We start from the raw sequence: 12,720 nt of genomic DNA, 5'->3' as shown, positions 1-12,720 counted from the left end.
GCGAACCAAGACATAAATGGTCACCTGTCATCCGCACATGGATTATCCTCAAACCTCTTGGGCGAGTATTCTGAGGAAAAATGAGGTAAAAGCAGACCGTTTTAGGAGACAAGGGTCTAATTTTGTCTGGTAAAGATCAAAATTCGCATTCTACACTAAGAAAATGAAACCAACAGTCAAATATGGTGGTGGTGTGATAGTATGGGGATGCTTTGCTGTTTCGGCATCTTGACAACTAGACACACATGAAGGAAGCATGGATTCTACTTTGTATTAGAAAAATAATTAAGCAGAGTATTGAGTTGTCTGGGCGGCACGGTGGCGCAGTGGGTAGCACTGCTGCCTCGCAGCTGGGAGACCTGGGGACCTGGGTTCGTTTCCCGGGTCCTCCCTGCGTGGAGTTTGCATGTTCTCCCTGTGTCTGTGTGGGTTTCCTCCCACAGTCCAAAGACATGCAGGTTAGGTGGATTGGCGATTCTAAATTGGCCCTAGTGTGTACTTGGTTTGTGTGTGTCCTGCGGTGGGTTGGCACCCTGCCCGGGATTGGTTCCTGCCTTGTGCCCTGTGTTGGCTGGGATTGGCTCCAGCAGACCCCCGTGACCCTGTGTTCAGATTCAGCGGGTTGGAAAATGGATTGAGTTGTCTATATGCAAACTGAAGTTGAAGTATAGTTGAGTCATAATGCAAAATAATAAAACAAATCATTAGAGATATTCTCATAAGAAAAATATGATTCAGGCCAACAAGCTTCTCAAAAAAAAAAAAAAAAAGCAACAGAATTATGCAAAATATTAAAAATATTTTGACAAGAACAGACCATTCAGTCCAACAAGCTTTTCCATTCTATTCACTTAGATTGTCCAGGTGAATAGGATGGAACATAAAACATAAAAGCAAGTCTGTAATAGAATGGATGAAAAGAGGTAAAATGAAATTAATCAATGTTGGGCTTGCCTGGTCTTATTCCACAACACCATGCCTGAAGGCCTACCACTGTTCTGAACAAGAGCAATTCATTAAAGAAGAATGAGCTAAAATTCCTTCAGAGTTATGCAAAATACTTTTATTGAAAGGTAGAAAGTGCCTTGTTGCAATAATTGCAGTTAAAGGTGATACAAGCCATTATTAATTGTAAGGAAGCAATGACTTTTACATACGGAGGCAGTTCTTATCAGATATCCTTCTTCATTTATTAAATAACAAATGCTATACATGTGTTATTGTTCACTTCCTAATCTAATATTACATTTTTACTGATGACCTGAAACCTTCAGAGTTACAACTTCTGGAATAGTAAAGGAAGTCAAAAAAGGGGTAAAAAAACTTTCATGGAACTGAAACTCTGATGCAGTTAAACTGCTGAATTGAAAAGTGTGAACAATTAGTCATTCTCACATAATTTAACACTAAAATGCAAATGCAAAACGTAAACAGGTTGGCAAGGCTGTCAAGTGTGCAATTTTGAATGTTCATGAAGATGGCCTTTGGCTAGGAACAGCTGTTCACATTCAGAATAGGTCTATGGCTTGACTCTGGTGTGAATTCTTGTGTGTCTAATAAGACTACGTTTTTGTGAGAAGAGTTTACCACACTGTGAACAGGAATGTGGCTTCTCACCGGTATGAATCCTTGTATGTCTATCAAGGCCACTTTTTTGTGAGAAGAGTTTACCACACTGAGAACAAGAATACGGCTTCTCACCGGTATGAATTCTTGTATGCCTTTTAAGACCACTGACTGTAGAGAATCGCTTACCACATTCAAAACAGCTATATGGTCTTTCTCCAGAGTGAACTCTCATGTGCCAATGAAGATGGCTTTTGGAAGAAAATTGCTTGCCACATTCAGAACAACAATAAGGCTTCTCTCCAGTGTGAATCCGCGTGTGTGCTTGAAGATGCCAAGACTGTGAGAATTGTTTGCCACATTCAGTACAGGAATAGGGCTTCTCACCAGAGTGATTTCTTAGGTGTACCTGAAGATGACACACTTGTGAGAATCGTTTACCACACTCAGTACAGCAATGCGGTTTCTCCCCAGTATGAATTCTTGCATGTATATTAAGATGAGCAATAACTGAAAATTTTTTGCCACATTCATTACAGCCATATGGCTTTTCTCGGATAGAAATTTCTCCAGTGTGAAATCTTCTATTGTGTGTCTGGAAATGACCTCTGTATCCAAATTGTTTTCCACATTCATTACAGTTATATGGCTTCTCTCCAGTGTGTATTCTTCTATGTCTACTAAGAACACTGCTCAGCGAGAATCGTTTTCCACATTCAGTACAGGAGTAAGGCTTCTCTCCAGTATGAACTCGTCTGTGTTTTTGAAGATCGCATTTGAATGAAAAGCGTTTTCCACATTCACTGCAGCTATGCCGCTTCTCTTCAGTTTGAAGTCTCTGATTTTTAGAGCCAGATTTATGCTTTGCAACATGAAAAGCAGCCATCAATTTCTTATCTTCATCAAGCTGTTCCCATTGAATTTCATTCTGAAGAGATGTCTGATCGAATGAAGATGGGGAGCCACTGACATGCTCTGGTGGATCTGTTGAAAAGACAAGTAAACAATTTATTTTAGAAGTTACTACAGTGCCTTAAAAAGTATTCATTTTTTCCCATAAATGTCAGTATGGGACTTTGATCAACTTAAATGATTTTTTTTTTATTTGTAAATCAAATAAGCAGTGCTTCCCAAAAACACAAAGACAACTATAAGCCTTAAAAATTAAATTCCAAATCCTGAAATGTCGGCATTTTGTATGTACAGTGGAACCTTGGTTGACGACCAGAATTCGTTCCAAAACTCTGGTCGTAAACCGATTTGGTCGTGAACCGAAGCAACTTCCCCCATATGACTGTATGTAAATACAATGAGTCCGTTCCAGATCGTACGAACTGTATGTAAATATAGATTTTTTTTTTACATTTTTAAGTACAAATATAATTAAACCATAGAATGCACAGCGTAATAGTAAACTAAATGTAAAAACATTGAATAACACTGAGAAAACCTTGAACAACAGAGAATACTAACAGTAGCACTACCAACCGCTGGCTAAAGACACTTTTTTTTTTTTTTTTTTTTTTTTAATGAGTTTTAAGCACAGGGAAAAAAATGAACATTTGAAAAAAATCTGTAATTTAATAAACCACCAAGAAAAGTAACATTGCAACAATGCACGCTACAAACCGATCGCTGTAAACAGAACTGAAAACAAAATCAAACCCAGTGCATTCTTTAACTGCCTTCTCTATCTTATGAGTCCAGCCCAGTCTCTTGCTCGCACTGCCTGTGTGTGTGCGTCTGTCTCTCTCGTGTGTGTGTGTGTGGCGCGCTCTCGCTCTCTCTCTTGCTCGCTGCACAGGAAATGCACAGGGAGAGACTGAACATGTACAAACCGAAAGGGAACCTGGCTTGTTCGTATACAGAGTGTGTGATCATGAACAGATGCAAAGGTTTGGTGAACTTTTTTGGTCATAAACCGATTTGTACGTGTACCGAGACGTTTGTGAACCGAGGTTCCACTGTATTATTAAATCACATCACTTACATTTGTCAGGCTTTTCTGCAATTGCCTGAAATTCACACTTCTCTCCTCTGTGAATGATCTCCTCAGTAGTTTTGTCTTCGAGGTTCAGCAAGCTGGGTTCAGCAAGCATGAAATGCTTCTGAGAATGACAAGGCATCTCTTTTTTGAATGCTGGGTATGGGCTTAAACTGAAGTCATGTTCTAAAGACTTGTCTTGCTCAAAGAAGTTCATCATTTCGGGATTTGGCATGTTAATATTGATGGCTATGTCTTCACAACTCTCAAGTTTCATCCTAACAGACTCTTTCTCAGACTGTTCCTGTTTAATTTGAACTGTCCCCATTTCAAAATGTTCCATGTTTATACACAAAGGATTCTTCACAGAATGCATTATCTTCCACTCACAACCCTCCTCCTTGATTAAGTTCTTTGTTTGTTCCATGAGACCGTATTTCAAAACTGCAAAGGGAAAATGACTGAACATGAACAAAGACTCTCAGGATTTCCTCTTCATATATACAACAGTTTTGGTCTTGGAGTTGTCACCCCTCATACTGGAAATTACAGGTCAGCTCTTTTCTCTGTAGGGAAAACACAGAACAGAATTAGTTTACAACTGTCACAAACATAACTATTCTATTAATGATGCATTTGAAAAGAGAATGGGTCAATCTAGCTCCAAGAAGATTGCTGCTTCATTATTAGCATTTCTTTATGAAGCTATACTTGTTCCTTTTCCAGAACGTTTCCAGTTGTTAGAATGATCCATTCCATACAAATTATTATCTTAACATGATCTGCAGTTGTGTTTCCTTTCCAGCTTTAGCACAAGATGCTAATGTTATTAATGGTTATTTTATTTCCAGCGACAAAACTATTACTACTACTGTCTGATACTAAAGGCTGCCTGAGGGCACATTACAGATGTAGTCTTATAACAATATGAGATTAAATGTCACTTCTGGAGAAATGACCCCTTAGCCTGCTGTTTTAATTAACGAACTCACTGAATGGATGTTGGCAAACATCAAAGCGCCTTTCCAGAACCGGAAGTAAACGCTGGTGTTTCTGTCTGCCACTGTAGCTGGAGCTCTGTTTGTCCTTTACTGGTTTTTTGCCTTTTGCATCGGATCTGCCTTTGCATTGGATTAAAAACTGGCACCACGCATTCCTATCCCGTAGTTCTTTCGGCCTTCACATCAGCCCTCATAGAACTGTTCTCTGTTGGCTGCAATCTGTGTGGGTAATTGGAAACTTTCTCACTGATTCTCTGCTCAAGTATCTAGCTTTGATGAATAGGTGATAGAAACTGCCCCTTGTCAATTGCTGAGTACTTGTGAAAATCCCAGTGGTGACAGTATACTGGCCAACATGTTACTTTAATTGGGCCAAGTAGGTACACAAGGGGTACATTGCTTTGCTGCCAATCTGGAATTTGCTTGGGTGACTTTTGGAAATCTACTATGATAAACCTCAATTGGATGTCATGGTTTACTATGTCTACTCTGCTACCCAATGCAGTCACATCTACAAAACTAAAACACTCACCGAACAAAGAATGAATTGCCTGCTGATCTCCTGCTGCACAGCGGCATTCTCCGACAACCAAAGTACATTCACCGGGGGTCTCGTCATCGTTTTTGTCTCAGCAGGAGTAACAGCGGGTCTATTTCTTCACTTTGGTCCGAAGGACGCTCTTGTCCACGTATTTTTGAGCGATGTGTTGATCATAATGTGCGGATTCCTCTGCTAAAATCACTGGAATATGCGTCCACAGACACTTTGAAGTTTGGATTATTTAGTACTCGATATATCTCTAACAAAGCTCTGCCGATTGGTGATTTTATTATAGACACTAAGATGGACTGTTTATGTCTTACAGAGACTTGGCAGCAACTGGGTGATTATTTTCATCTAAATCAAATGCTCCCTCCGGGGTTTGTCTGCATCTCTAAATCCCATTCTTCGGGGAGGGGAGCCAGTTTCACAATAATTCACCGCAAAGGCCTAAAGTTATCACTGGTACCTCTTCCAGCGAACCCATCCTTTGAACTGTTAGCTGGGAAACTCTGCAGACCCTCACCTACTATAAATTTCTGTCTTACAAATAGCAGACCTCCTAAACTATCAAGAGTTTTTTATCCAGAACTTTTTACTGTCACTCTGTTCTGGTTCGAGTTACTTAATCAAAAAGAAAGAACATTTAAATGTAGCATTTAATAATGTAGCCTGTAAAAATAAGGATCGGATAACCAAGTAAATGTGGCTCTTCAGCTATCATGTATTTTAATAGTTAAAAATGCCAGGACTGGCTGCGTTTCCCCGCGTCCTCGACTAAAATGAAGCAAGTTCATGAAATGACTAAATTAGAGATTTGGTCAGCTTGTAAAGACTCCGCGAATGTGTTCTACTTAAAGCCGTCGCACTCGGTCTTTAAAATGTATTAATTGGGCTCAGTAAATGCATGTTGTGATGGGTGGATGGACGCCTCTGCTATTAGCCTCAAACACCAACATTCTCTTTCTCGAGTGTTCTGTCGCACTCACCCGGTCTCGAGTCCATTCGCTGCGTCTCTCTCTTTCTCTCTTATCAGTAGTCTCGTCTTTTTCCTTTTCCTACGATCCTGCATGGGGTTCCGCGGGTTCGGAAATCAGAACGAATAACACGCTTAAACGGAAACTTCCTGATCATCAGCGCTTCTCTCAGAACTTATTGAGAGGCCCGTTCGTTGCTGGCCGTCTTTCTATTTCCTGACAGGAAGAACTGCTCGTGAACAGTCGCCTCGATTTCTCGTGGGAACTCCGCGCTCACCAAACCCCTCTTCCCACAGGGTCCCAGCCGCATCGCCCTCCTTTCCTGAGTTGTGCACCACCCGTAACTCTGAGCTATGCGCTTCATCATAGGCCTTCCCTGCTTATACTTTACTCACATTAGGTTGGCAGACTCTTCAAAACACGAACACTAACTTCTTCTGTGGCGCAAATACTTCTTCCTCTCCTTTTTTGTAATCTTCCTTCCGGTCTTTTGAATCCCCGCCTACTGCCTTTTCGTTTGTATCCAAGGAGGGTAAAGCTGCGGCAGTTACATTTTCCGAGACTGCCATCTAGCGAGGCGGAAGTATGAGGCCGTTTAGTGATGGATGGTTGCCAGTGCGGTGTCTTGTACGAGATTTGCTCCAGAAGGAAAAATTGACAGAGGAAAACGCATATTTAACTATATTCCTGTCATCTTTCCTATTCCCCCTGTACACCTCATACTATAAAAAAATAACGCCAGGTTATGTCACTTGGAAAAATACACATTATGCAATAATGAAGCACATTGATAAAATGATGACATAGAGGAAAGGATTCAGGGGGATAAGTTCGGGAACTGTTTACAACTTAATATCAGCAAAACCAAGGAACTGCTAAAAAGCCTCTATGTCTCATCACTATTAAGGGGGAGAGGATGTGGAAGTGGTGTTCTGATGCAAGTACATGAGGGTCCATAATACCATTGACAGGCTGGACTGGTCTCATAACATGGAGAAGAACTACAGAAGACATGGCAGAGCAGAATCTTTGTTTTTCTTAAGAGACTGTGCTTCTTTAATGTGGGTAGTGACATCCGTTACATGTTCTGTAATTCTGTGATGGCCAGCCTAGTCAAGAGAGGCTCACCGAATCAACAAGCTGACTACAAAGGTAGATTTCATTATAGGGCAGGGGTAGGCAACGTCAGTCCTGGAGAGCCGCAGTGGTTGCAGGTTTTTGTTCCTACCCAGTTTCTTAATGAGCAATCAATTATTGCTGAAGAAACACTTATTGCTTAAGTGATAGTTTGATGCTTCATTTTAGTGGTCTTGCTTGTTAAGTCTCCCCGCCCTTAATTGCTTATTTCAATCTTAAACAGCTGCATTCAGTGTGTTAATGGCTCCTTATTTAGTAATAAGATGTAAAAGACAAAGCAGCCAGAAGTTCTCCATCTAGCAGCTAGCTGGCTGCTTTGTCTTTTACATCTTATTACTAAATAAGGAGCCATTAACACACTGAATGCAGCTGTTTAAGATTGAAATAAGCAATTAAGGGCGGGGAGACTTAACAAGCGAGACCACTAAAATGAAGCATCAAACTATCACTTAAGCAATAAGTGTTTCATCAGCAATAATTGATTGCTCATTAAGAAACTGGGTAGGAACAAAAACCTGCAACCACTGCGGCTCTCCAGGACTGACGTCGCCTACCCCTGTTATAGGGCATACTCGTGGAGTGAAGGAGAGAATGAAGACCAAACTGAGTGCCATTATGAACAGAGCTGTACATTCTCTCTCTGTTACACTCTAATAACACTGAGGACTTTCAGCCAATGAATCATTCAGTAGAAGTGTGTTAAGAGATGCGACTGGGACTTTATACCACCACCAGTACACTAGCAGAAGGCTTCACTGGGACTGCAACATGTTCTGCTATCATTAGCCAAGCTAGCTAATAATAATAATACTTCATTATTATTATATTACTGGAGGTTTATTTCAAATAAATCATAATGTCAGCATTTTACTGTGACAGTTTCTATCCAGTTGTCAGTGGTCTAAGAAGGGTTCTTTTGAACACCATAAACCAGGTTTCATTGTGAAATTGTTCTACTTGAGGAACTTTATTCAGTGGCTGCTCCTCCATTTTATTGTGGCAGTGCCCCTACAATGCATTGTTAAGACCTGGTACAGGTGCAAAAACTTGGTTGCATAAATATGGTGAAGTCCCGTTTGATCTGATTACAGCACTCAGTCTATTTAGATAAGACTCTGTCAGCTTGGCCCACCTCAACTTGGTCATGTTTTCCCCACTCATCCAGGAAATCATGAGGGCATCTTCTATACACAGCCCTCTTCAGGTCACCCCACAGATTTTCAGGTCTGAGCCCAGGCTGTGCCATTACAGAATGTTTACCTTCTTTTGGTGAATCCATTCTTTTGTTAATTTAGATCAGGGGTCCTCAATCACAGTCCTGGAGGGCCGCAGTGGCTGCAGGTTTTTGTTCTAACCCGGTTGTTTAATTAGAAAGCAATTCTTGCCAATAATTTAATTTCATAGCTTGTTAGTGCTTTAACACTGCTATGTCAGGTAATTCTCATATCCTAGATTATCTTCCCCTTTCTAAGGATATCATCCAAATGATTTGAAGGCTCAAATGGATGAGTAATTCTCAGTCCTTCACTTTCCTTCCAAGTATTTAATTAAACCCAATAATGCATGATAAATACACACAGGTGTAAGTGGTAACAAGTTAAATGGAGAAATGCTGGTCTCTTTTGTCATTTGCATGTTATAGCTAATTAGGAGCAATTAAAAACCAAGAATACAGCTGTTTAAGACTAAAATAAGCAATAAGGGTTCAAAATCTTAATAAGCAAGACCACTAAAGTGAAACAGAACTGTTATTTGAACAATAAGTGCTTCTTATTAAGCAATTGGGTTGGAGCAAAAACCTGCAGCCACTGCGGCCCTCCGGGGCCGGAGCTTGACACCCATGCACTAAATCATAGATAGATGTACAAGGCACTACCTGTATACCAATGGTGACCCTTCAGGACTGTGATTGAGGACTCCTGATTTAGATGAATGATTGTTATCCTGAAAGATGAAAGTCCACTTCATCTCCAGTGTCCTAGCAGATGCCTGAGTATTTTACAACATAATCAACTGGTATTTGGAACTATTCATAATTTCCTCCACCTTGACCAAAGCTGAAGGAGCCCTGAAGCATGATACTGTGACCACGGTGCCTCATGTGGGTATGTTTGTTGTTCTTTTGGTGATGGCTGTGTTTTTTGTTTTTTCTTTTAATACCAAACATACCTTTTGGAATCATGGCCATAAAGTTCAAACTTAGTCTCATCAAACCATATCACGTTTTTCCATAGATGTCTGGGAGACTGGGTGTATCTTTTTGCAAAATCTAGCCAGAGTTGGATGTTTTTTTCATAAGAAAAGATCCTACTCATATTTTGAAAGCTCTTTGTGGACCATGTCAAGAAAATGTCAGGATGATCTTTAACAGTAACAGCTAAACTTTATTTGGAGGCAATCAGATTCATTTTAATCATTTTCAGGTAGAGACTAAAATTACTACTTAACACGAGACTGAGCACAACCACATCCTTAATGATAAAAGGGTGTGCACACTTATGCAACCAGTTTTTTGCAAATTTTATTTATTTATTTGCGAAACAGTTTCTAATTTGTTAAAACCTTCATTGTGTAGGTTGCATTTTCACAATAAAGGTGGATAACGTTCTGCCATGATTGATGTTGGCTTCTTTTTTTTTTTTTTTACTTCAAACGAGTCTGGCATTATAACCTCCTTAGAATTAACCTTGAGTGTGACTTAGACAGGTATTTGTAATTTTATTTTATTACAATTATATCTGAGGCACATTCAAGGTGACTTGGTCTGTTTTTACAGTTGTAAGCCCAAATAACTCCCGGGACAGTATTTTGCTGATATCTAGTGGATGTAAAAACATCAAGCTGTAAAAATAATCATGACTAATGAATAAGCTGCATATTTCTAAGAGATTTACCACTATAAGGTAACTCATTAATATTCATGAGTGGGATGGACCCCTCAACCAAAACACAATGGCATGTAAATGAGATGCTTTAGGTTGTAACAGGTAAGTAAAATGACTTTCCTAACTGTAAAAGTACAAAAATGCAAGCATGGAAAACAAATGTTTGAGTAAATAGGAATGTAAGTACCCTGTGGTGTGTAAGCCGTGGTGCACAGTGGGAATATACATTTGCTTAGTATTTACCTTACAATAAACCAACCTCACAGTTCCATTATCTACAGTTTATAATCATTTACTGTTTTACTCACCCTGTAACTTACTTTGATGGTCAGATGTTCCGGTGACAGCAACAGTCCCAATTTCAGGCTATGTGTCCTAATAAATAACTGAATGATGAGATAAAGCAGCCATTAAACAAATGAGGATAGGCTTTATATGTGGGCTTAAATGCTACACAAGAGTCACGATTTGGGAATATAAAAATCTGGTCACCTTACACTTTACCATCAAAGTGCCACATTCCTCTGGCATCCATTATGGTCAGTCTGTATAATAAAGTTTGCCTTTCACTTCAGTTATTCCAGAACATTTGTCATGACTGAACAGCTTTGCAAGTCCCATTTTATGAAAATTACTACTTCCAGACATACTTAACACTTTCAGGGCTGATGTCGACTTTTGTCAAAAGGAGGAGTTGACGATGGTAATCAACTGTAAACTGTGACAAAACCAACTGTTACATTTTAGTTGGACTCTCGTTGCTAGAAGGAAAGTTAGATTCATTGGTTTGACTGAGATTCCCTGCGCTCTCGTGAGTAGCAAGGCGCACACAACGGCAAAAAATGGCACTGACATCTGGCAAGAGGTCAAAGCGAATGCGTAAAGCAGCGGTTCTCAACCTGCGGGTAACAAAAAAGGGGGCACGAATGTTGCCATATGTGGCGTAATTTAGCTATTCGTAGGGAAATTTTAAACTTGTAGTGGTGTATCGGCAGCAAAAAATATAGGAATAAATTTTATTAGGGTTTCAAAAAAACGTTAGCGGGGTGCGATTAAAACTGTTATGAAAACTCGGGTCGCAAATACTTAAAGGTTGAGAAATGCTGGCATAAAGCAAAATACTCCGTGGATGACGCTTTGCCCATTATCTCTGAATTGGACTATGACTTGTCGGACTCAGTTTTTGATACAAGTGATCGAAAACAAATGTGAGGTTCCAGCTTCAGCTGATCAGTGCCCAGCTAATCATGGTACTGACAGTGTTCGCCAGGGAGGACTACCACTTAACAATGATAAAAGGTAGAAACCAGATTATAATGCACTGCGACCGTGACCGCTGCTGCTGTCCCAGCCATGCAAAGACAGCCTGGCAGCAAGCCTGCCGCACATTCATGCCACAGCATGCAGCAACAGATGTTTTATGTTGATTTCTGAATAAAACCATTGCTTTTTTGAAACTATATTCAGCCCTCAAAGAGTTAAACAAAAGAGAAAATACAAAAGAGTTAAATAAATAAATGTTATGTTAATTGCCATTTGTAAATTGTTACAGTGTGTGAATATGGTCTGTATGTGTGTGTAAGTGTGGTCCATGTGATGGACCTCTGGCCTCCACAACCCTAAAATGGATTAAGAAAGTTCTGGAACAGACCTACTGAACTGAGTCCTTTGAGGGCTACAATGTCTGCACAGTCCTCGAACTTATCTGAATGTTACATGGTGTGTATAACTTGTTCTTATTTGGATTTACATTCCTTAAGTTTATTCCATATATTCAGGATTTCATTTAATTTGGTATCCTTGGTAATATGCTCACCCAAATATTGCCCTGTTTTATATATTTATATTATCCCTGTATTCAAGCACATCCAGAACTAACTGAATGTTGTTATGTATTGATCTGCTTTTCAAAAAACCTGATTTGGGTATGTCCTACGTTACCACACATCTTGAGGCTGCCTGCCTGTCTCCTTTTCTCACCCAAACACATATGTAGGCTTCTTCAGCATTCTTCCCACTCTGGGATGCTGGCTCTCACATCATTTGCCTATTTTTATTCCTCTATGGCAGATTGTCTCCTTACTAGAAATTAACAGAATGTACCTCTTGTTTTGTGAGCTGCTCCACTTCAAGTCAAACACAAGATGGCTGACATAGATAACAGTCACTAGCCTTTGGTGGTGAGCAGTATAAGTGGTCAGGCACCAACTGCCACACCATGTAAAGAATAGCAGAAAACATGCTGATGTCCAGCCATTGATCATCTCTGACATGATACCTACCAGAAGTAATTATTATACATACAGTATAATAATAATAATAATAATAATAAAAATAATTTTATTAAGGGGAAATACCTTATCTATATGATGAAAGAGATGAAGTCAATTCCAAATATTTACTTGTTTAAAGTGGAAATTAAATTTTAAAAGTAAAACTATTTAGAAAATGAAAACTAAAAATCTGAAAGAACCATTCACATGTAAAATCATGTTAAAATGTTTATGTAAATTAACTGAGTACTCCTTTCTATTATGTCATAGATAGACAGATAGATAGATAGATAGCATGGGGAGGAAAAAAGAATCCTGTCTACAGATTCCAGAAAACATAAATCTATGACAGCCAT

General features: G+C 39.5%; 1 protein-coding gene across 1 annotated transcript in view; it reads right to left on the bottom strand.

Annotated features, from left to right (window-relative positions):
- Positions 1–1,041: 1,041 nt before the first annotated feature.
- Positions 1,042–12,720, bottom strand: part of LOC114643574 (zinc finger protein 420-like) — a 32,662-nt gene continuing 20,983 nt past the window's right edge. The window contains exons 4-5 of the mRNA XM_051927823.1: positions 3,557–4,028; positions 1,042–2,550 (exon numbers count right to left, since the gene is read on the bottom strand). Of these exons, the coding sequence (XP_051783783.1) occupies positions 1,520–2,550; positions 3,557–4,028 (1,503 nt within the window). The 3' untranslated portion in view covers positions 1,042–1,519. The remainder of the gene's footprint in view (positions 2,551–3,556; positions 4,029–12,720) is intronic.

Source organism: Erpetoichthys calabaricus, chromosome 5 (assembly GCF_900747795.2).
Source record: "Erpetoichthys calabaricus chromosome 5, fErpCal1.3, whole genome shotgun sequence".
Lineage (NCBI taxonomy): Eukaryota > Metazoa > Chordata > Cladistia > Polypteriformes > Polypteridae > Erpetoichthys > Erpetoichthys calabaricus.
The sequence above is the reverse complement of the archived record's forward strand: the minus strand, read 5'-3'. Positions and strand labels throughout refer to the sequence as shown.